The sequence below is a fragment of the Carex rostrata genome, chromosome 19, assembly GCF_964058835.1.
Source record: "Carex rostrata chromosome 19, lpCarRost1.2, whole genome shotgun sequence".
NCBI lineage: Eukaryota > Viridiplantae > Streptophyta > Magnoliopsida > Poales > Cyperaceae > Carex > Carex rostrata.
Window position 1 is genome coordinate 4,060,340 of NC_135936.1, and position 25,676 is coordinate 4,086,015.

General features: G+C 30.6%; 3 protein-coding genes across 8 annotated transcripts; 1 reads left to right on the forward strand and 2 right to left on the reverse strand.

Moving 5' to 3' along the window:
- Positions 1–771: 771 nt before the first annotated feature.
- Positions 772–3,043, reverse strand: LOC144571267 (proton pump-interactor BIP103-like). Of its 4 annotated transcripts, XM_078320488.1 has the most exons (7): positions 2,980–3,043; positions 2,568–2,889; positions 2,272–2,406; positions 2,017–2,184; positions 1,715–1,909; positions 1,168–1,266; positions 772–1,078 (listed from the first exon to the last, which is right to left on the reverse strand). In XM_078320488.1, the coding sequence occupies exons 2-7, from the start codon at positions 2,874–2,876 to the stop codon at positions 941–943; spliced, it is 1,044 nt and encodes a 347-aa protein (XP_078176614.1). In that variant the 5' UTR covers positions 2,877–2,889; positions 2,980–3,043; the 3' UTR covers positions 772–940. The 4 variants fall into 4 exon arrangements, with proteins under 4 accessions (XP_078176614.1, XP_078176617.1, XP_078176613.1 ...); XM_078320491.1 differs by lacking the exon at positions 1,715–1,909; XM_078320487.1 differs by having other exon boundaries at positions 772–1,266.
- Positions 3,044–8,722: 5,679 nt separating this feature from the next.
- LOC144571268 (proton pump-interactor 1-like) lies at positions 8,723–11,529 on the reverse strand. Of its 3 annotated transcripts, none has more exons than XM_078320494.1 (7): positions 11,266–11,529; positions 10,802–10,981; positions 10,264–10,473; positions 9,798–9,992; positions 9,465–9,563; positions 9,160–9,371; positions 8,723–8,979 (listed from the first exon to the last, which is right to left on the reverse strand). In XM_078320494.1, exons 1-6 carry the CDS (start codon positions 11,491–11,493, stop codon positions 9,192–9,194), a joined length of 1,092 nt encoding a protein of 363 aa, XP_078176620.1. In that variant the 5' UTR covers positions 11,494–11,529; the 3' UTR covers positions 8,723–8,979; positions 9,160–9,191. The 3 variants fall into 3 exon arrangements, with proteins under 3 accessions (XP_078176620.1, XP_078176619.1, XP_078176618.1); XM_078320493.1 differs by having other exon boundaries at positions 8,723–9,101; XM_078320492.1 differs by having other exon boundaries at positions 8,723–9,371.
- Positions 11,530–24,658: 13,129 nt separating this feature from the next.
- LOC144571935 (transcription factor bHLH162-like) lies at positions 24,659–25,561 on the forward strand. Its single transcript, XM_078321327.1, has 2 exons — positions 24,659–24,885; positions 25,238–25,561. The coding sequence occupies exons 1-2, from the start codon at positions 24,730–24,732 to the stop codon at positions 25,559–25,561; spliced, it is 480 nt and encodes a 159-aa protein (XP_078177453.1). The 5' UTR covers positions 24,659–24,729.
- The last annotated feature ends 115 nt before the right edge of the window (positions 25,562–25,676 follow it).

Consider the following 25,676-nt stretch of genomic DNA (forward strand, 5'->3'; position numbering starts at 1 on the left):
TTAATGATTTCTACTACATAATTTGCTTCCGTAACTGTGCACGGGCACGATTACTAGTATATATTATATGGCTAGAATTACCCCAAGAGTAACATATATGGCTTGCATTTTAAATTTTAGACAGTGAACATGTTTTGCTCTGCTATTAACATGTAACTGACCATGTAATTGCTCTTACTCCTTAGAAATGTTGAATTGTTCGCAGATGCAATAATATTTAAAATACACTCTTAAATAGTGAGATAATAAAAGATGAAATAATATTTAAAATACAATCTGAAGTAATAATTATATGAATTTGACTTAGTCCGAACTGAAGGTTACTTGTGGAAGAATTTAATAATGGAATCAGAGTTTCAAACTAATCAACCATATGAACATCAGAATATTGATTCTATGCTTGTTTTCCATATCAGAAGGTACAATAATTTGATCATTCATTTTTACTAGTAATACAATTGAACTTATTTGATCAATAAAATTAAATTTTACTTGACAAAAATTAGTATGTGTTCTTCACATCAAACCTTTTGTCATAAGGTTTCTACAGAATGTTTTACCTTTCCACCTCAGAAGGTTTGCATAATATGCTTTCTTTTGAAGTAAAGAAAAAACACAAACACAAAAATAAAAGACTCGTATGATGGTATCAGATCAGCTGGTTATGGACACAGGCCATGGTATGTCACTGTTTCTTTAATTTCCACTTTGCTGTCAATTTTCTGAATCGGTACATAGGTCGATCAAAACCAATCATGCACCAATTCTTCTGCACAAGTAGATTAGTTGACAAGACGTGACATTAGTTATAGATTCAAAGAAACACTTTACTGTCTAATGGGTTTCAAATAATATCGACAATAATACTTGATTATTGAAAATGCAAAATTAACAGTGTGTTCACCATGCAATGTATTCATGAATAACAGTCATGGCCACATTACTCAAGAAACTCGCAAGGGTTTCTACTCCGTCCATCTGTGCTGAACCCGTGACTATCAAGTGACAAAACTGCCCTTTTTCCATAGTGCATCCTGAAAGCTTTATCAGTGTTCCATTTTGAAAAGAATTTTTCCACCTGAAAAGGAATAGGTGAACCAAAAAATTAAAGAAAATCGCATCAGATATAGATGAACAGGGAACAAAGAAAAATTTGATTAGTCTAACCGTGCTCCTCGAAAGCTCAGCCAAAGCAGCTTTGTCTTTCTTTGCAACAAGTTCCTGGGCATCAGTTATGAGTTCACGGCTCCTGCTGCAGTATTCATTCTGAAAAAAAAAACACACACACACACATAAAAAAAGATTTTGTTATGAATAGTAACATTTAGACACAGTGATTGCAAATGAATGCTTTTATATTTACTTTATACCAATGGAGGACCGAGCTAGTGATTGCATATGAATGCTTTTATCATTTTATTTTTAGTTCATTCTTGTGATTAGTCGATCTTGTGATGGAACTACCAGTTTTAATTACTCTTTCTTGATGGCAACAAGAAGGGCCTTAAAAAATGGCAGACAAAAGCATAATCTTATTTCAACATATCCCATCATCAACATATATTTATAACATACAATTGTGAAACACAAAAAAAAAAAAAAAAAAAAGTAAAAGCATTGCTATTTCTCCAGGTTTGATGACCTACATTATCATAATAGGTTTAGAAAGGTAGCCATATAACCTATTATACTTATTTTGCTAGAAGAAACATACCGCTTCATCCTGCATTTTCTCTGATTTAAGAATCACACAATGTGCCTTATCCCTTTTAAAAACTGCAACATTTATTTTCTCTTGCAATCTTCTCATACCCCTATCAAGTACATCCAAGTCCTTCCTCAATTGTCTAGTTCTCTCCATTAAATGGACATTAAAAGTCTTCATGTGGTCAATTTTATCAGCTATATACTTAATGAGCAAAAAGGAAAATATTATAATAATACAAGCCAGTACAAAACTCTGAATCCAAAGGAGAGCTTTAGAATGAAAAAGATAAGAAACATTACTAAACTTACTTGAATTGTTTCTTCAACACAACCATCAATTTCCTCTTCATCTTTTGACGGACCATTGGCTCTGATGTGATCTATCTGTTTTTGAAGTGATTCCATCTGCTTTATCAGCTTCCTTTCTTCAATGGATTTGAGGTTCTCATTTTGGATACGGTGCTTCAATTCTTTGATCTGTTCAGTCAAAAGAATGCATATTAACACCAGCTCACATTTGCATTCTACCAAACTTGATGAATTCTTTAATAGAATTGTGCTTACAAGATCAATAATTTCTCTTTCCTTGGTAGTGCAGTGCCCCTTAAGACTTGCCAATTCCTCGCTCTTTGATGCAATTTCCTGAGAAGTGTTCATATCTCTATACTTCAACTCCGCCACAATAGGATCTCTTTTTGACTACATCAATAATTAAATTCAGAATTACAGAATATCTAAAATAACATTTACAAAGAAAAATAACAACTATGGTCAGTTGGTCATCAAATAATAATAAAAATGCCAATAACAACATCAATTATCAACATTTTATGCCAATTAGATCAGCACAAAAACTATACCTTGATTTGCCTCAGAGTATCAGTTAAATTCTCAATTTCTTTCCTTCTCTTTCGAATCTCTAGTTGGGCTTCTTCAATTTTGCATACCATTTCTGGGGTTAACTCATATTGATGATGTTTCACGAAATAAAACATGTGGGTCCGCTTCTGTGCCCCCTCGGTCCTTGAATCTGCTCCATGCACCGAATCCATGTCGGCGTGTTCGTCTTGACTTGAAATTTGACCAGTTTCCGTTTCACCGCCAGTCAAATTCTCCTCTCCAGTTGCTTCCAGGAATATTTCCCTTGCATTGATCACCAGTTGCTCCATGTTGACGAGGTTTCTGGGAGAAAACAATTTGTTATATCAACGGTTGTATCCTAATTTCTGACTTAAAATTCTTGAACAGATAATATATCAGTTTCTTTTAAACCTTGCGAATTCGTTACGCACTAGATTCCGGAACTAAACGTCGAATTGATTGAGAGAGAAAAGAGCAAGGCAACCGGAATAATGAGAAGAACAAAGTCGCGCGTATACTCGTATCGCCGCTTGACAAAAAGAAATTATTATTTAGGAGAATTTCACGTAAACCCTAAAAATTCTCTTAATTATGTAGTTCCCCTCTGAAATTCATAATTTCATAGTTATCCTTCAAATTTATTCAAATTTATCAATTTTTTTTTTTGATAAAATGGATAAATCTCACCGATTTCATTAGAAACCAGAGTGTTCAAATACTTTGAAGCTCCAAACAGCTATAACAAAAAAGCATATACTAAAAAACTGAAATGAGCCAATAAACAAACATAACAAAAATACATCACAAAAAACATCCAACTAAAAACATTAGCCTACTAAACATCAACATAAACAACCCACTGAACAGTAAGACATCTAAGCTATATATCCAGGGCTGTACCAAGCACAAGGGTTAAATCTCCTTGTGTCAGCAGGGTTGTTTCTCCTTTCTCTTCCTTTGACAAGTTCATCTCTTCCTCTAACATTAGAGGTTGTAATTCCTGGGTAATCAAATCATTAGTATCCAAAGGTAAGATTAAAGATAAGTGAAATAGTATAACCATTATTAAGAGTGCTGCACCAGAAACTAGTAAGAGAGATAATTTTAGAATCTACTGATTTCAGAGAAGGAATACAAGTGTCTTGAAAACATAATTTGTTCATTTCCAACCATATACTAATATACACCAAAAGAGACCTCTCACAAGCTCAACTAGAGATATATTTTTTAAAGGGAAATTTTACGTAATGCCCTTCTTTTTAAAAATATAGAACAAAATACCCTCCTTCCAAAATTCTTAATAAAATATCCTTATGGGTCCCATATTTTTCCTCTCTTCACCTCCCTCCCACTCTTCTCTATTTACTCCCCTCTATTCTTTGTTTAAATAAAAAATACAAATGTGATCTCAAATTCACAATTTGAATCATTTTTTTTCTTTCATAACTGATGATTTAGAAATAAAAAATTAATTATAAAATTTTATGTGTTAAAATCAGAAAGAAAGGTTGTATGTCTTTTCTTTTGTGAAAGGGAATGAAAAAAGAAGGGTAGAAAATGATAAATGTTAAATTCATGGATCCAGGAGAGCATTTGTTAAAAATATTTAAGGGAAGAGAATTTTGTTTCAACTGTTGTATAAGATAATATTTTGTAAGATTTTCTCATACATTGATTTTTCACAATCTCATTTTGTGATTTTTTTTAATTTCAAAATTAAAATTAAATATTCCAGGAAGAAATTGAACGATTTTCTTCTTTAAAGAATTGATGAAATCACATAGTGGGACAGTTTCACCAGCAATAGGTTTACGGGACCACACCAATAGTGCAGTTTTAGTATTTTTCATATCTTATTTCTCACACTGACTACATATATGCTAAAAAAACTATTCGTGACCATAGATTTGTCCGAAAACATCTGGACCGTACCATTAGTACAATTCCATATTTTTTCTGAAGAAAAAGACAATTAATTCATTTATTGAAGATTTGATTTTTTAACTATGTAGGTTATTTGGTTTCGGTGCTATATTAAAGTTATAATGTTTATAAGTATTGAACCTCAAATAAAAAATTACAATAAAATGAATACTTAAAAAAAGAATCATATTTTTGTACTCTGGGTGCACAACTTTTTTTTTTTCAGATTTGTTTTAAGAAAATTAAAAACTATCAATTAAATGTGCTAAAGCGTACGTTCTCTCTTTCTATTCCTTTAATCATATTGTTTTTGCTCTTATTTTTCTCCGGAAATGTTCTACCATATCCATCTCACTACACTTAATTAATTTAAACACAGTGGAAAGAATATAAATGTTTTCTAAAATAATTAATAAATCCATTAAAAAATGTGATATTAAACCAACCTAAATCATATTTGAGTTGAAATATAAATAATTGGGGATGCTAACATTAATTTCAGTTATTTTCATATCCGACCGGTATCTATAAGATAAAATTTATTCACTGTAACAAAAGAAAAGACATACAACCTTTCTTTCTTTTTTATTTTATCAAATAAAATTTTACAATTATTTTTTATTTCTAAATATCAGTTATAAAAGTTAAAAAATGATTCAAATTGTGAATGAGATAACATTTGTATTTTTATTTAAACAAAGAATAGAGGGGAGTAAATAGAGAAGAGTGGGAGGGAGGTGAAGAGGGGGAGAACATGGGACCCACAAGGGTATTTTGTTAAGAATTTTAGGAGGATATTTTGTTCTATATTTTGGAAAAGAATGTCATTATGTAAAATTTCCCATTTTTTAAAGGAATAGATGCATTATTCAAATTTATTCAAATAGAGAAATAAATATTAATTAGGAGACTGGATATTTATGGTACGGACTAGATATATTTCTATTTTTTAATAAATGAAATGGGAAGTAAATAAATTTAAAATAAGTTTTAATAGAGAAAATAGTTAGATAAATTTAGGAGTTAACGATAAATATGATATTATAAATTTTAGAAGGATAAATACGACAGTTCGATAATTTTGTACGTCCACCGTCCACGTACCACATAGTGGAGACTATTTGAGCCTTTATGGATAAAAGAAACAAAAAAAAGTGCAATTCTTGCTATTTTGGCGGCTCTTGTCGTTGTCGGTTCTGAATCATGAAATCAAATTATTGTTTTATTAAGAGTTAAACTAGGTGTGATTTCAACTATAAAATAATCTAATCAATTTTTAAATACGAATTCAAATTACGTCATAAATAATACAATTATATGTCAAATCTAAAGAATTTGAAGTTCATATTATAGACTATTTAGGGGTCCAAAAAAAAAAAGTAACGCATCAACGATTCAGCATATACTACTAAATTTTTTTTTTTTACTTGTCACCTTTTGTGCTAAATGAACTAATGTAGAATTATTTCCAATAATTTAGATTTATTATTGAACTTATTTTTTTGAAAGGTCGGATAAATTAAACCATCCAATTGTGAATTCTTCATTAAAGTGTCAAACTTATATTTAAGAATTACATTTTGTTATTTGACTAAAGATGATTATTTAGATTCATTATAGAAACTGATCCCATACTTTTTTGAATTAACATTACAAATTATTGGATCAAAAACATAAAAAAATCTGATAGCCTTAATTATATAAACAAAAAAAAAAACTAAAACAAAATTAAAATTATGCTATCTGCATCGTAATACATTACCTTTAAACATATTTCATCTTTTACTATTGAAATCACCACTAAAATAATTTGAAATTGGACATGAAATGGCTGATGATAGTGTAAAAATACATATATTATTAGAAATAAAATTCAGGAACTATTTAATCAATTATGGGAGAATTTCCTGTCATTTGAAATAAGTATTGTAGCTTAAAAGGGATATTACTATTAAGTTTTTCTTTGTATATCATGTTTGATGGAAATGAACCAAACACAAAAAAATAGAGAGAAACGGTTAGTAGGAAAAGAATTGAGATCCGTGATAACATGGATCCGTATCCTCCCAGGTACCTGACTCAACACAATTAAAAAGGACGGCCCAGATTTAATTTCATCCGGTTCTTGCTCAGAATGACTGAATGGGCAGTATTTTTTGAGCTTTGAGATTCGTTCCAAGTTATAAAGAATAATTTTGAACCATCCGATTCAATTATACTCAGTCTGATTAGGGCTGTAAACGAGCTGGGCCTCAGCTCAGCTCGTTTATTTTGGTTCGAGCCTGGACCGAGCGAGCTGGACCTAGGTCACCCGAGCCAAAACCCCTGGCTAGCTCGCGAGCTGACTCGTTGGGCTTTATTGGGCTGTTATTATACAAATTCAAAAATAAAAAAAATAAGAAATCCCATTCAAAAAATTTAAGAAATTGTCCAGCAGGCACATCTTCAAGCAACTAAAGCCATATTTTTTCTTCCCAAACCGAAAATACATCAATTTTGCATAATTGCGCCTTTAAAAATGGGACTGGACTTAAAATTATACGGGACTAAACCCTAAATTCACTGTAGCTTAACGAGCCGAGCTGGCCCGGTCCGAGCTAACCCCTGGCTCAGCTCGTTTATTTTGGCCCGAGCCTGAGCCGAGCTGGCTCGTTAACAGCTCGGTCCACTACCGAGCGAGCTGTTAGCGAGCGAGCTAGAGGCGAGCCACGAGCCGCGAGCTTTTTTGACAGCCCTAAGTCTGATAGCCTGAGAGGATGTGAATTATGATAACATGGTCTCAGGATAGGGAAAGGTGTAGGTCCGATGCCCATCGGACCTAGTTTGGTTCCGATGGACAGATCTACCGCCTAATTTGTTTCAAGATTTGTGCGCACGAATATTAAAGCAGATGCGAAGTTCTGGCGCGAATCCTAAAGCTAATCTGACGGTGAGTGACCGTTGAAACCAAAGTAGGTCCGATGCCCATGGACCTACTCTGTTTCCCTCAGGATAACAGCAGATTAATAATTTAGGTGTTTTTTTGATGTCACAATTATAATTTACATGTTTTATCCAAAATATCAATACAGCTTACAATTAAAAAGTTCACAACAAATCTTTCCCAAATATTCTATCAAATTTTTCAACCTAAAATACTTTCCTAAACATTCTATCAAATATTCTCAATCTTAAATATTTTCCTAAACAACTCAAAGCAAATCTTTCCTAAACATTCTATTAAATATTCTCAATATTATATACCATAAAACATCCTATCAAATATTCTCGATATCATATACCATTAATTCAGATTCTCTGTACAATTAGCGTTAATTTCTTGGTCAAAGGACTAATGAATATGGTCAATGCATAACTGATGAAAACAATGGGCCAATTAGAATTTTCGGTGCACTTAAAGCCTAATTGATCGTAAATGGGCCTGGTCTGCACCACTCTTCTATAAGTAAAGATGTAATTAGTGTTTATTACTTTATAGTGGAACGGTTGAAAAGATGATGCTATTGTCATATTGTGCTATTATAGCGCATAGCACCAACTGCGCCATAGTTTTTATGGTTCAAAAATGCTATAGCAACACTATAACGCGCTATTTAAAATCCTGAGTTTAAGTTTCGGTAATCCCTTTCAAAATTTGTAATTAACAAATATCAATTATCGAAATCTATAGAAGGAAATGATGAATTTTACGGAAACAAATTATGAATTTTATAGAAATAAAATATTTATAATAGAAAATAAAATTAAAACGTCTTTATTTGAAACAATGAATTTGACCTGTTGATTTGAAGCATATTTTATCAACTTCACGAACCAAGCTATGTATTGAAACATTTTTATTCAAATTTATTTTATATAAGATCAAGAATTGAAAATTCAACTATTTTTAACATTCATTTTTAAAAAGGTCCAATATTCAACGATTTGATCAAACACAAAAACAAACTTGAAAAAATTAAAAAATTGAAACACAAGTGCTTTGCTTACCAATTGTATCAACATGAATAGTTTGAATTTGTCAATTGTAACTGATTTAACAATTATAAGGGCTAAACTTACAAATTACTTTGATGAATTTATTAAGCTCGTACCAGCTTTATCCATTTTTTTAAAATCTAAAAATAGTTCAATTAATTATCAACTCAAAGCAGAGAGGACAAGAGAAAAACAAAATGAAATGGTACCACGCAAGATTAAATTCAAAGAAATCAACAATTGGATCCCTAATAAGTTAATAGAATAACACAAAAAGTTTGCACAAGCACTCCAATAATTCTTGAGCAACATGAACTGCTTGAAGCTTTTTCTCCAGCATAAACATTTTCTTATTTACTTTGGACAAGAAAAAGGAATCGAACAACCATCTTCCCATTTGTTAAAAACATTATGTAATACTTGGAAAATGTCCAAATCTGTATGTCTTTTCAGCCAATTACTTCAAATTTGCAAAGTGCAAAGAAACCAGCTTCCATTTCCTCTTTTAATTTCCTGTATTGGAAGTGATCAAGTTCAAATCGTATCACACAAGATAGCATTAAATCTAATACCAGCTGCAGTTCTTTCAATATTATTCTCTTCCTAATCATAATTTTTATTTGAAGCAAAGTTACCTGACTATTATTCATGCATATATAATAGGTGCTTATACATGCTTAAGCAAGCTGATACCTCTATTTTCCTTTGAGCTGTCAGTCAAGACCTTATTTGAAGACAGGGGTGCGCCATGGGATCAAACTTTCTTGTATAGTAGATTTTTCATCAGGATTTCTTATCCGACCATCTTTACTGAGCCCGCGTATGTCAAGTGACCAAAGTACCCTTCTGCTGTAGTCATTTCTAAAGGTTTTATCGTCATTCCATTGCGAAAAGAATTTCTCTAACTAATGAAGTAGCCAAAAAGAAACATAAATTTGAATATAAAGATATGGGATGAAATGAAATCAGATATGAGAATTTTTCAATGATCTAATTACCTCACTATTTGAAAGCTCAGCTAAAGCAGCTATGTTCTTTGTAACTGCAAGGTGTTTGGCACTATTTAATAATCCCTGGTTTTTGTAGTAACACGCGTTCTGAATTAAATTACAAAAAACAATTAATTAGAAGGGGGTGAAACAATGGAACTAGGCCCTTTGGCATCATGTACATAAAAAATCTATAAAAAAAAAAAAATTAAGTAATCTGACTTCATCTGACTATTATTTAAATGCATTAACCTAACCTTTTGAATGACTCAAAATTAAAAATCCCCAAATTATATGAGGCATAAAGAGAAAATTTATATAACTTCAAATAAAAGATTGTACCAATTGATCAGCCGATTCTTTTGATTTACGACGCATTTCAATTGTCCTATCCCTTTCTGAAATTGCAGTGTCCATTTTCTGAATAACATAGGAGATCTGGTTGTCTATGTCTTCCAAATATTGCTCGAAATACTTCATTTCTTTTCTAGCATCAAGCGTCCTTGACTTTAGGTTATCAATCTCTTCAGTTAAAGACTAACAAAAGACAAGCTAAATAAATTAAAAATGGAAGTAAAAAAAGAGACATGATAAGACTAAATTTTCAGAAAGTTCATGCAGTAATATACAAGTAAATCTTACTGTAAGTAAATCTCCCTAAAAATCTATTCTTCAAAAAAAAAAAATTTAAAGAGCTCCCCCTAAGTACATAAGTTTCATGATGCAAGATAATTAGAACCTGTAGGTACCTTTCACCACATATAAGACCCACAGACATGATATAAAGGATTCCAGATCCAAATCTTACCTGGGGCCATTCTTCCATGGGTGTTTTCATGAAATAGTGCAATCGATCTATGTAGAATTTAACAACCTCATCTTTTTTCTTTTGTTTGTCAGAAACAATAGTAACAACTTTGTTATTTTCTCCTTTCAGCTCTTTCATCTGCTTGATCATTTGTTTTTCTTCTTTCAAGGTAAGCCTCCCCTTTTGCACTCTGTGTTTCAACCCACTTATCTGTTCAGTAAAATGAAATACATCAACCAGTTACTTGGGAGACACAAAAAATTAGGGTCACTTGGCCATTAATTGTACCAGTAGGTATGACATCTGCTATTACTCTATCAGGTCAGCGTTCACTTATATATATAGTTTGTACTTTATAGAAATGGTGACTTAAGCTTATGGTTAAGACTTAAGACTGATGTGTCAAAAAAAATATCAGGATACATGGAATCATGAATTAATATTCCTGAAAGAATATCACAGAAAAAATCTCCCAATATATATATTACTCAAAAAAGAATTAAAAGTAAAGAAAGATAATTAAAGCAATTCAACTTACATGCTTGCTTAACTCCGTGACCTCTGGAGATAGCATAACAGCTCTGTTGCCAGTAAATTTTTTATTCAAAGCAATTTTTACGTAAGACAAGTTTTCTCTTTTTCGATAAATCGACTGTGTCCAGTCCCCACAATGAATTGTCCAGGTCTGTAGTTTCCATTCAGCACTCTTTTTATCTTCCTAGTGTGCGCACAAGAAGCAGATACAGTTTATGACATACAAATTCTTAAACTATGGAAATGAAATGAATAGCAGAATAGGGAACTTGACTATACAAAATTTTGCAGAATAATTTTTTCTAAGAGCCTGCAATTCACAAACAACTGTTACATTTGCATTAACCAACATACCTTTAAAAACATATGCATCAGCAAAAAAACACATTTTAAATTATCCTGACTGATTTTCTAAGATGTTGGGCCATATGCTGGATGAAAAAAGGAAGAAATTAAGTTCAATTATACCCGATACTGCTTCAGGTCTTTAGAATAATCGTCAATAACTTCATTTTTCTTTTTAATCTCCAAATTGGCTTCTTCGATTTTGCGTGTGATTTCTATATCCTCGTATCGATGGTGCTTCACAAAATAAAAGGTGATGATATTTTTTGTGCTTTTGGCCTCTGCAGTTGTGTCATAAACCGAGTCTATCTCAGATGTTTCACCATGGTTTAAGATTGAATCACCTCCCATCTTATCACTGGTACGATTTCCCTTTCCTTGAAGCAGTCTTTTTTAAGTAAAGGTCGGAGGTCAAGAACGGAGTTGACGATCTAAAAGCAATTCCAAAGCGAAAGCTCCTATCAGCAATTAATTTGCTAATATATATTTTTTTGAAGGTCAATTAATTTGCTAATATTAAAAGGAATGGGTCAAAATAAATGGAATTAAAGGATTCAAATTTTAGCTCGCAATTAGTATTTCCAAAACCTAATTAAAACAAGATACAGATGGAGAGCCTTTTTTTTCCAAGCCATAGCCTGAAATTTACCGGAGCAAATATGACTACGGGAACAGAAATACAGAAGGAAATTCAGAAATTGAAAAATCAACAATCCAATGAAAAGGTACCTCCTGTTAAATTAAAAGGACTCCCATATTTTTGATACCTTTTAATTACGAAACCCTCTACAGTTGATAGTTATCTCTTTTCTTCGAATCGCTGTCTTAAAAGTTAAAACCATGCACGCTCTTCTTTTATATACTGGCTAAATTATAGGAACCTGATGGAGGAGCTTTGGAGATTATTAAATCCTCAAGTTGGTTAATATTCTGTGCATTACTGCGTAGGAGCGCCCCTGTTTGGAAATTATTCGAATAATTTTCACATACTTGAGTCACTTAGACACATTTTTGTTTCTTGGCCCCGAAGTTGCGCTTGATATTATGTGCTATTCGGTACGGTGTGGAGATACAGTACCGGTACTAAGTTGTATATTTCCCTGATAGCTACTATCGGGTTTTCAAAAAAGATGTTATGTGCTATTCTCCGTGTTGGATTGCATGTTGTCAGTCGGTCAGAGCGAATTGATTGGTAATTTGGTATCATCAAAAGTTCTCGGCCATCTGACTTAACCACTTTTTAATGATTGAGCTCACAGCCTCATCACCCACGGGCCGAACTATATGTTATCTTATCTGTAGATCAATTATATCCCGTTTCTAAAGATATATTTGAATCTTTAACAAAGAAATAAACAGTGTAAAGTAATGTTATTTGAGTTAGAATAGTATAAAGGAGGGTTCAAAGAATTCACATCCGCAATACCTGAGAAGCAATAAATAGATCCCGGGCCGTTCTTTTTACCTGGCAAAATTTTTAAAATAGACTCCTTGTAGTTTTTACAGGCAATAGATTGAATTTGGTCCGACTGAGATTAATGTGAACCGTTAATTTCTCATGCAATAGTCTCAGGTATCTGATATCTCAGATATCTGAGGAGATACGGACTCAATTTCAAATGCTTCTATTTTTTCAATTTTCTAATAATAAAATTTTCTAATAATGATATGATAAAGATATGATAAAAATGAGTGGGGTTAAAATGCCCAACAGTTCATGCCCCAAGATTATCTCACTATTTGGACTGCTCATTTAAATTCAGATCAACGATTCATATTGCCACCGCTTCAGACTTTTCATTTTCTCAAACTCACGTGCTTGTTTCTCTCTCTCCTCTCCAATGGCGTCTCTGTTCGCTCCTCTTTTCCATTTAAACAAAATTCGCTCGGCGAAATTCGCTCTCTCCCACGCACTTACCTCTTCCTCTGACCTATCTAGCAATGAATTTCGCTCGTCTCTCCAGTTCGCTTCTTCTCTATTTCTTTTTTTTCCAAAAATCTTGACAGTGGCAGTTTGCTTCTTCTCTATAATAAACAATACTCGCGCAGTGAACGAAACTCACGAAACTCACTCTTCTTCCAATAGTGAACACGGGATGGCTCTTCCTTGCGCCTAGCCCTCCAACGAACTAGATAAATCTTCATCACTGGTCCAAGTATGGCAGCTCTGTCGAGTCCTCATAGCGAAAGAGACAAGATGATATTGAATTTAAACTGTTTCTTTTTTGAGCTCATAGTAAAATTAAGAGACTATATGAGAATTGATACGAAAGGACTGTGCTAGGAATCTTCACCTATATGTTGATTTTGGTCATTTAATTTTTGTTGCCGATATGCTTTAAAGATTTCTTTTATCAGTATCTAATAGTATCAGTACTATTTGCTGATTTGTTTTAGAGTGAGTCTATGGTACTATGCATATCACGGGTTGTTACCGTGCTACGGCTCTATATTTGAGTTTTCAAATCTTAACGGTCGATCCAAACCGTTCATCTTGTTCTCCATATTAATATGTGTTTGTAGAAAAAATTTTACATTTTTTAAAATTTTTTTACTATTTTTTTAGATATTTAGAAAATCACTTGATCTGAAAATTCTGGACCATCCAAAAACAGTGATTTTCAATAAATCTAAAAAAATAGTAAACAAATTTCAAAAAATGTAAAATTTGGTCTCCAAACACATATTAATATGGAGAACAAGATGAACGGTTCGGATCGACCGTTAGGATTTGAAAACTCGAATATAAATCCGTAGCACAGTAACAAATCGTAGTATGCATAGTACCATAGACTCACTCTTTGTTTTATATTACTCTTTTATGTCATTAATTATGGTTGTTTGTAATAGTATGTACAAATTAATGTTGGAAAGAGAAAGAAACGTCTTGCGGACTTGATTTTATTTTGTGGTTTTTTTTCTTTCTATTTTTCTATTTTGGAGGTTGTTACATTACATTTGGGTTTTAGACATCCGTAGGGTCTCTATCTGTATCCAACACAATGCATTATTACATAGTAAATAAATAGTAAATACCGAAATCCTTTTATCACAAACCTGCAACTAGAACATGTCGCAAACCTGCAACTAAATTCCTATCTGCTGAAAATACATAATTATGGAGTACTCTAGTACGGTAATGTTTGATTGTGGACTAAACTTAATAAGGTCTAACTTGGTTATTTCAACTTAGGCTGATCTAAATTATTCATGTTTGGTTGATATTTAAAGTTATACGTTAACTTAAATTATTCCTTGTTTGATAAGAATTTGATAGCTCAAGGCATGATTTGATATTACAAATTATTTTGTCTTACAAAATTTGTAATATCAATAATAAAACTATTATTCGTATTTTTCTTTTTCATTTTGATTGAAAGAAATTGTACAAGAAAATGAGTTATGAATAAATTAATTTTATATCTTAGAGAAGCACATTGTATTTAATGAATCTTATTTAATTAAAGTTATGTGTACCAATTTATTTGTCAAAAATGTGTTAGGTTGCTGAACAAAAAATTTATTATTTTGTAGTACAATTTAAAAAATATTTTATTTAATTATTTTCTAGATTACATATTTTGTTGATTTAGAAAGTTATGCCATTTAAAAAAAATATTGACTCTATAATTGATAAAGTTATATGTTTTCTTATAAGTAAATAAAAAAATAATAATTGCTTATTTTATATTTCTTAAAAAGTAATTAAAAATAATAAAAATAATGAAAAGTTAGGCCTCATACGTACTCAATTAAAATTAAACCACATAGAGAGGTGGGTTAGTTTAGGCCAATTTAGTCTGGTCTAAAGATTGACTTAATCCGTCTTAGTCCGGCGCAATTAAACCACGTTTGGTGGAATAAGTGAGGCCTAAAGCTCTTATTCCCATGTTTAGTCCACAACCAAACATGACCGTAGAGTGTTTGTAAATTCGCCAAATTTATTTGTGAACTCCAACTCTAAAAACTATTGGATGGCTTCAAATGACGAATCCGAATAGCTGAAATTCATCTATCTTACGAGTTATGTGTCTATATGTGAAAAAAAATTAAAATTTTTAAATTAATTTTGTATAAAGTCAAGTGGTAAAAAATATTTAAATAATGGATGCATTAAAATTAATTTATGAACTTTCTTATTTTAACATCTTGACTTGTTACTAAATTAATTTGAAAGTTTAAAATTTTTACATGCAAATGCGTCATTTGTAAGCATAGTGATAGATGAATAATTCGGGTTCGGTTTAGTGGAGTCAAAAGTTCATGATTCGGGAATAATTTGAGTATAATTCTATAATGATTTGGAATTATTCAGATCAGATATCTCAGTCACACAAAAGAGTAAAAATAATGTTTGGTAAAATTCTCGAATTATTCGTGAATAATTCGGTCAAAGTTTGATTAACCGAATAATTCGGCGTTCGGTTCTCCATCACAAAAAAGAAAAAAAATATTCGCGAATCTTATGACTACGCTCATAATGTAGATAGATTTTAACAATTCAGATTCATCATTTAAAACCAATCCAATAAATTTTAGAATTAAATTTATAAAAAAAACTTCATAAACTTAACATATTACTTTACCTTAGAAACGTTAATTTTGCCAATCTAATAAATTTTAGAATTAAGTTTATAAAAAAAAAACTCCATAAACTTCAGATATTACTTTATCTTAGAAACGTTAATTTTGAGTTTGAAAAACTGAGAACATTCCAACTCATCTAGAAATTGGTGAACTTAAGAGATGACCTTGAGACCAATCCGGTTACACCCTACTTCTACTACATGACTATGGGAATGTATAGAATATTCAGAGGCAAGCTGGTACCGGATTGGGTCCTTGGAGAAAGAATAATCCAAGAAGGAACAATGTGGTTGAAATATTGTTGAAAGAAAGGGGTTTATTTGCAAACAAGTTAGTCAGGATGGTTTTTGATTTTATATTTGTAACTGTAACTCTAATTTGACAGCTACTGTCAATTGAATATCAAAATAAATAGACCATGGGAAATGGGAATGTATCTCCAACGTTAATATTGGATTTGAAAAACTGAGAACATTCCAAATTATCTAGAAATTGGGCTCACAGCTTTTACGAGGTTTTGTACGTACATACAAGCCCAACAAAATATTACTTCACCGTGGACCGTACTTTTGAAATTCAATGGCTGGTGAAACAGTTCATCAGCCCACGTGAATGTCGGGGAATGCATCTGATACTTTGCTCAATTTTGAATGAATCTATGCTACTATGCACTATGATTAGTTCGTAACGCAGATTAATATATTTTTACTTTTAAAATTCTTTGATTCAAACTATTTAACATGATTTTTATATAAATATATACTTACAAATCAAATTTTATACTTTTTAGAATTTTTTTACTATTTTTTAAGATAGATAGAAAATCAAATAGTAAACAAATTAAAAAAATATATAAAATTTGATCAGTAAGTATATATTCATATGGAAATCATGATGAACAATTCATATTAATCATTAGAATTTTGAAAACGAAAATATTGATCCGTATTACGGATCAATGCGTGCTATGCATAGTAACATAGACTCACTCATTTTGAATTACAAATACTGTGTCGCAGGTTCTGACTCAATGCATGTAATACTGTGTTTGCTGGTAATGAAATGCTCACGGACAGCAAATTAAAAAAAAAAAAACTTTGAATTCCAAATAGGATCAGTGATTGCACTTACTTTAAAAATTGGCAGAAGGTGCAGTGAAATTTTTTATTATAATAAGCTCGATAATAAGTTCCCCATTTTTAGGAGTATTGAAGTCCCGAGTTTCATATGCAAAATCTATGTATATAATTTCTTCCTTGAAGTAATATGAATTTTGTTTATCATACTTTCTTAGAAATTGTGATTGGAAGTAGTATTTAAAGTTTTCCTTATAGCTGAAATAATTACTCACTTTCACAAATAAAAGTAGCTAGGTGGTGTTATTTCAAATTTTCTAATATACTAAATTTAAAATTTAAAATTTACTGATGATAGACTTGCAAGTCTACTACATTTGAACTTTGAAATATCTGGGAAGTGCTAATTTTCGGCTTATGCTATTTTATTACTGCAACAATAAATCACAATCTTGAACTGGCCAATTTATGCATTATTAGAACTAGTTCAAAACAAGATAAAAAAATAAATTAATTACAGAGATTGAATATATGGCAAAAAAAATAGGAGCATCTCATCAACTAAGAAATGGCAATCACAGCTACGCAGACATGCATTGATAACTATTATATAATTATTTATGACAAGAAATGAGATTTTGTTTCTTGATCCAGACCACCTAATTTAAAATTTAAGGACCAAAAATCTACTACATCATGCCTTCATATAAAAATATTTTAAATATGAGTCTGATTCGTCCAATTTATATTCACAAACGATTAACAAATTGTCTTTCATTCATGAAAAATAGTGAATGTTTGCCGAAATATTTAGTTTTACCATCTTAAAAAAAAAAAAAATCAAATAATCATAATATTTTTGAGAATTTTATTTTCACCATATCTGCAGTTTTAAACGGCAGATTCATAAGTCATAACTGTTCCGTGGTTTAAACTACAGACCTTATTTTTTTTTTTTGAATAATTATATTCATCCCCACACACCTACCCCCCTCTATCCCCATAGCTATAATTTAGAAGGATTGTACTATGATCTCTACTAATTATTTAAATACTTCTAAAATTAAAAGGTCCATGTTGATAATTTTTAGATGTTGTACTATGGTCCCCACTAATCATTTATCCATACAAAAAAAAGAGTCATCACGATGAATATACAAGGTGATTATTCAAGTATTTTTTTACATAGGTATAAATACTCCAGTGCATAGGTATAAATACTTGTAATAATTGATACTAATACATTCATATGTCAGCTGTGTCATATGTAAAAATTATTTGCAAGTATAGGTATAAATATTTGCACGATGAGGTATAAATACTTGTGTGATGACGAGTCCAAAAGTATGTCATCATTGATCTTATTTGAAATATAAAATTGCACAGAAGACGTTCGTGATTTTAGATTCGCAAAATTCCTCATAAATTATCATAAATGTGGACAAGGTTGAATGAAGAAAAAAAAACTCACCTCTAGAAACATGTATGATCCCCCCATATAGTTTGATATTTGATAGGAGAGACAATTATTTATGTAAAATTTATTTAACTTATAGACATAAAATTTCATGTCCTTAGGTATAAATACTTTCGTGCATGGAGATTAATATTTTTAAAAAAAATCAGTGCCAGATCTTTTATGGTTCCAAAACAGTTATAGAAGTCAAGTGCAGAGATAAATGAAAGAATAGAGGTGCATGACAATTATCATATATATATATTTTTTTTAATTTGGGATTTGGGAAATCACGGTGCATTAAGCTCCAAAAGGCAAGAATAAAAGCTAATAATATGTTGCTTAGGTTGGTTGATTGGTCAAGACAGCAACTGTATCCAAGTTTTAATAAATATTATAGAGAAAATTGGTTATTTGCCACTTCAAAACGTCTAAATTTGAAAAATGTCATTCCGAAATTTAAAATTATAATAATGTCACTCTAAACTTCATTAATTTTTAATTTTGTCACTCCAAATAATTAATGACTAAAATATTATTTCTTCTTCTCCTCCTCTTCTTCTTCTCCTACCTTCCCTTCTTCTTTATATTTTCCTCCCATGACTATGGCCATGTCGAAAATTGGTAAAACAAATTTGCTGGCCAGGAATGATGTATTCCCTACTGAATCCGACATTTTTAAAAATACCCAATTAACTAAATCTTTTAATAGTAATAACCAGATTTGAACCAAATTAATAAAAATACCCAAACCGTGAAAAATTTCCACGGTTTGGGTTTTTTTTTTTTTTTTACAAAACAGAATTTGTTTTTGTTTTTTTGTATTAAAATATTAGAAATGTTAAATATATTTCTTTGAAAATAGATGGAATATAATATAATTTGATTTATTAGAAAGACTATAACAAATAACCCGATCAACATTTTTCAAGCCGGATTTTTCGCGGATATAAGAAAAATTAATATATTTCTTTATGTGTTATTGGAAAAAATAAAAATGCTGGAGTTCTGAGTTATTAATCCCGGTTCAAAAGTCACTTCTAGGTAATATATAAAATATTGTGATCCTTCTAGTACATTTAATTTCTAAAAAGTTGTATCTATTTTGAGAATTCTTTTTGAATAACAATCATTAAATAACTTAAAGTTTTTATTTTTTTTTCAAAAATAGATACAACTTTTTAGAAATTAAATGGAATAGAAGGATCACAATATTTTTTGTATTACCTAGAAGTGACTTTTGAACAGGGATCAATAACTCAGAATCGAAACATTTTTATTTTTTTCCAATAACACATAAAAAATATATTAATTTTTCTTACAGCCGCGAAAAATCCGGCCTGAAAAATGTTGATTGGATTATTTGTTGCAGTCTTTCTAATAAATCAAATTATATTTATTCCATCTATTTTCAAAAAAAAATATTCAAGATTTCTAATATTTCAATAAAAAAACAAAAAAATTTAAAAAATTTCTGTTTTGCAAAAAAAAAAAACCGGTTTCAATGTAACGGATGAATTCAGGTTTTGGTTTCATTTTTTTTTTTTACATAACAGATTTTTTTTGTATTGAAATATTAGAAATTTTGAATATATTTCTTTGAAAATAGATGGAATACAATATAATTTAATTTATTAGAAAGACTGCAATAAATAACCCGATCAACATTTTTCAGACCGAATTTTTTGCGGCTGTAAGAAAAATTAATATATTTTTTTTATGTGTTATTGGAAAAAAAATAAAAATGCTTGGATTCTGAGTTATTGATCCCGGTTCAAAAGTCACTTCTAGGTAATACAGAAAATATTGTGATCCTTCTAGTACATTTAATTTCTAAAAAGTTGTATCTATTTTTGAAAAAAAACAAAAACTTTAAGTTATTTAATGATTGTTATTAAAAAAAATTCTCAAAATAGATACACCTTTTTAGAAATTAAATGTACTAGAAGGATCACTATATTTTCTATATTACCTAGAAGTGACATTTGAACCGGGATCAATAACTCAGAATCCAAGCATTTTTATTATTTTCCAATAACACATAAAGAAATATATTTATTTTTCTTACAGCTGCAAAAAATCCGGCCTAAAAAATGTTGATTGGGTTATTTGTTACAGTCTTTCTAATAAATCAAATTATATTGTATTTTATCTATTTTTAAAGAAATATATTTAACATTTCTAATATTTTAATACAAAAAATCAAAAAATTTCTGTTTTGCAAAAAAAAAAAAAAATCCAAACCGTGGAAAATTTCCACGGTTTGGACATTTTTATTAATTTGACTTATTATTATTAAAAGATTTAGTTAATTGAGTATTTTTAAAAATGCCGGCTACTGAATTGGTCCTGGAATGACCAGCATATAAGGTGGGCAATTATTATTAAATTTTAGGTTTAAATAATCTTGCTGATGGGATCGCATCAAGGATGCAATGCACTGGTCGATCGCCATTCCTTTTATTCCTTACCATGCTTTTCGTGACCAATTCAGTAGGGGAATACATCATTCCTGGCCAGCAAATTTGTTTTACCCACCGTATTTCACTGTCACGAATGATAAATTTTCTTGTAGGGCAAATGATAAATTTTCTTAGTGGCAAATAACTAATTTTCGACATGGCTATAGTTATAGAAGAAAAATATAAAGAAGAAGAGAAGGCAAGAGAAGAAGAAGAGGAGAAAAAGAGAAAATATTTTAGTCATTAATTATTTAGAGTGGCAAAATTATTAAAGTTTAGAGTGACATTATTATAATTTCAAATTTTGGAATGACATTTTTCAAATTTGAAGGTTTTAGAGTAGCAAATAACCACTTTTGTATAACTAGAGAAGAAAATACGTGATACGTAGTGACGTGACGCGATCAACTTTATTTTTCCGGCCATTTTTTTTAATACCCCAAAAAAAAAGGAAATTATTAAAAATAACCTCTGTTCTGGATTTTTTTCATATATGCCCTGACCGCCTGGAAACGGGGCGGGCCAAAGTTTGCTACCAAACCGCCCATATTTTGGGCGGTCCACTTTTTTTTTTTTTTTTTAAACAGAAATTTTTATTTTTTTTTTATTTTTTGTATTGAAATATTAGAAATGTTGAATATATTTTTTTAAAAATAGATGAAATACAATATAATTTGATTTATTAGAAAGACTGCAACAAATAACCCGGATCAATATTTTTCAGGCCGGATTTTTCGCGGCTGTAAGAAAAATTAATATATTTCTTTATGTGTTATTGGACAAAAATAAAAATGCTCAGATTCCGAGTTATTGATCCCGGTTCAAAAGTCACTTCTATGTAATCTAGAAAATATTATAATCCTTCTAGGACATTTAATTTATAAAAAGTTGTATCTGTTTTTGAAAAAAAATAAAAACTTTAAGTTATTTAATAATTGTTATTCAAAAAGAATTCTCAAAATAGATACAACTTTTTATAAATTAAATGTACTAGAAGGATTATAATATTTTTTATATTACATAGAAGTGACTTTTGAACCGGGATCAATAACTCGGAATCTGAGCATTTTTATTTTTGTCCAATAACACATAAAGAAATATATTAATTTTTCTTACAGCCGCGAAAAATTCGGCCTGAAAAATATTGATCCGGGTTATTTGTTGCAGTCTTTCTAATAAATCAAATTATATTGTATTTCATCTATTTTTAAAAAAATATATTCAACATTTCTAATATTTCAATACAAAAAATAAAAAATAAAAAAATTTCTGTTTAAAAAAAAAAAAAAAAAAAAAAAAAAAAAAAAAAAGTGGACCGCCCAAAATATGGGCGGTTTGGTAGCAAACTTTGGCCCGCCCCGTTTCCAGGCGGTCAGGGCATATATGAAAAAAATCCAGAACAGAGGTTATTTTTAATAATTTCCTTTTTTTTTGGGGTATTAAAAAAAATGGCCGTTATTTTTCACGTGATATGACGTGACTAAAATGGTGAAGTATAGTCATGTCACGCGAATGATCACGTCAAACATTTTTTATATTTTAATTTAAATTGTTGAAAAGACATAAAAAGATTTAAAAACTTCTAAAAATTGTAAAATAAGTAAATAATGTTGCAATTTTTTTTTTCTGAGGAAAGACCATTTGACATCTGATATTACTTTAAAAATTAAAATTATAAATATTTATTAGACTAAATTAGAGAAAATAAAAATTAGTACTACATGAGTATCAGTATCTCACTGAACCTACACTAAAAAAAAGAACCTTGATATTCTATGCGTACCAAAAAAGTTGGATACTTTATATTTCATACCATGACGAGAGCACGTGACGTAACGTTGACATGACTGATTCACGTGACGTGTAATTTCCGCTCGAATGCAGTTACGTCACGTGAATGGTCACGTTATGCGACACGCGAGTCACGTCTCGTAATCAATACACATGACGTTCCGTAACGTAATTGATCAGAACCTGTGACACACGTCGCTGTCATTTGCACCTATGCTGATGAAATTTTTGGCACGTTTATTTTGACTCGATCGATTATTGGCACATGTTTGCCTCCTATGCAACCGAGAGACTAAAAAAGAAAAAATAAAGTTGTTCCGTACGTTGTTAAAACCGCAGACTCGTTAAGCTGTTAAGCGGTTTGTTGTTTGAAACTTCGGATACTTGATATTTTGAAACTGCAGATATGATGAAAATGAAATTTCTCAGATAATGCCAAAGCATGAAAATCAAAATCTTCTAAAAAATTGATTCTTTTTTTTTTTAAGATGGTCAAAAACAAAGTTCAAGAATGTTTGTTTACACAACTGTAAAGACGCAACGGCAAAACCGAGAGCAATCACAATCAGTACATTCATAATAACCTGACCAACCCAGAATTAATCAAATGTAACCTAACTCTTATTCTCTGACTGACCCCACAAGATTATCTTTTCGTGTGATCCAAGTGAAACGTTGCATTAATACATATAATATAAAATCACAAGGAACACGTTCAGTAAAAAAGAGTTTTGGTACCGAAGCTTAATTTTGCACGATGTTTTTTTCCTTAAAATATATATTTATATCTTTTCGAAGTAACTTTGAGCACAAATCTACGGTCAAAAACACCATCGATTGTCTATTATTTTATTTTTTTTGTCTTTGTGGATTTTGAAACATTCACTATATCTCTAAAACTGCCTTCACACTTTACTTGTTTATTTGTTAGGATGTACAACTGATAATCAATATTGAATGCCGAAATATTTGCTCAAGTGTCACAAGGTCTAGAACTTAATTTGTAGACCAGTTCCAGGCTCTGAAAAAAAGCAAAACTAATAAATTAATTTTCTCATCCCCTCATTATCACAGAAAAGTATTTAACTGCTACAAATGATTCTGTGATCCTTTCCATTTGTATTTAAAAACATATCGACATATAGGGAAAAATAAATAAATCAAAAGCTGTAACCGTCGTCATTCGTCAACAGTTGCAAATTCTCCCTTCCTTCGTCCTCAGTCAAAAGAGAAAAAGACACCATTCTTTCCATTCCCATCATAAATTCATAATTAAGAAAAAATATTCTTACCTCACATATTCTGTACTTCTTAACTATATCTCAAAAATATTTATAACTGTACACGTTATTAATTTATATCTAAATTCACAATTTTTTATACTTCGTACAGAAAGTGTTTATTATTATTTTTTTTCTTTTTTAAAATGGTCATAATTTTTTTTATATTAACTATTAGTATAGGGGCGGAGCTAGATTTTTGAACTATGGAGATCAAATATAAATAGAAGTCAAGTATATAAAATTTTCATATTTCGAATAGAGGTCAATTTTAAAGTATTTATAACTTTTACTCTAAATATATAGAAAATCTTATATAAATACATTTATTTTCTTAAAATAATGAAGATTAATTGACCTCCAATATTCATGAATGGGGGATTTGTCCCTGTTAGTACTTCATTAGACTTACCATTTTGATAAATTACTATCAGCTCGAGTAGGAGCTGATCTAGAATTTTTGTCAGGGGAGCAAAAAAATATTGAATCGAGTTTAAATAGCTAATTGGATTTAAACTCATTAACTAATTGAGTAATCGATAAAAAAAAAAAATATTTTGACTTATACTTTTCAGTACTCTGACTTATAATTTCTGATGCTTTAACTTATAATTCTAATTACTAATTATAATTAAAAAAATATATTTTGATTTTAATACTAAATTTAATCCAAATTACAAATTAAATATTGAGAGGGACAAAAGAAAATTTTCATAAAAGGCAACGTCGATCATCAGACTATTAGTCCTTACGTTCACAATAATATTTTTTCTTGGTTCTGACCAACGAGTCCACGCACATATTAATTAGTCTCACAAGCCTTTCTGCATATTCATATATATAATAGAGGACACAGAAGAACTTGTGTTAATTCTACCACGTGAAGCACGAAAGAAAGAATCACTCCCACCTTAAACACCTCTGACACCTCTTTAATGGATATTTCACCGCCTCCACCTCCTCCTCCATTACCCCCACCTCAATCTAAGCCTGATCGGAAAACGGTAGAGAAAAATAGAAGAAACCAAATGAAGTACCTCTATTCCAAGCTTGATTCTCTCATCTCAAGCTCCCCATCTGCCTCCACTTCTGTAAGCAATATTATATATTTCTTTTCCTCTTGAACTACATAATAAATTAAGTATACATTTATGATATATATAGCAGACAAGTACACATGATCGAGTAAAAATAGGGACAGTGTGTACCGGTACAGCTTTTACATTTTACACCACTGGAAACATGCATGGGAACATTTCTCTCTTTTTCAGTAATTCATCATACTTGTTCAAAATATGGCTTTAATTATGTGTAAAAGCTAAATAAAAATGCACCCCTGTCAATTTAAACAAGTATAAATTGACTAACATCCGTTACATTCTTTATAACTGTAGCCTGTATATCAAAATAAATTTATCTCATTTATAACATTTTTGTTTCAAGGGACAACCGTTGCCAGACAAACTTGACGAAGCAACAAACTACATAAAAAGGGTGCAAGAGAGAATTGAGCAATTAAAGGAGAAGAAGAGACAGCTAATTGGCTCCTCTGAGGGTACAAGCAATGAAAAAAGTTCACCTCAGATAGAGGTCCATGAATTGGGTTCTGGTAAACATGCGGTGCTGATTGTTTCATCGGATCATGATCGGGCTATCATGCACAAATCGATACGTGCAGTAGAAGAAGGAGGTGCCGAGGTCTTCAATGCACACTATTCGTCTTTCGGAGATAAATTCATTGTGTCACTTCATGCCTCGGTAAGCTAGCAGAACTGATTTAGATTTCATATATAATTAAGTAATAGAATTCTTGACTAGCTCCCATATTTTTAATTCAAAAAGTAATAGAATTAATATTGTTGGAGACAAAAATTAATTAATA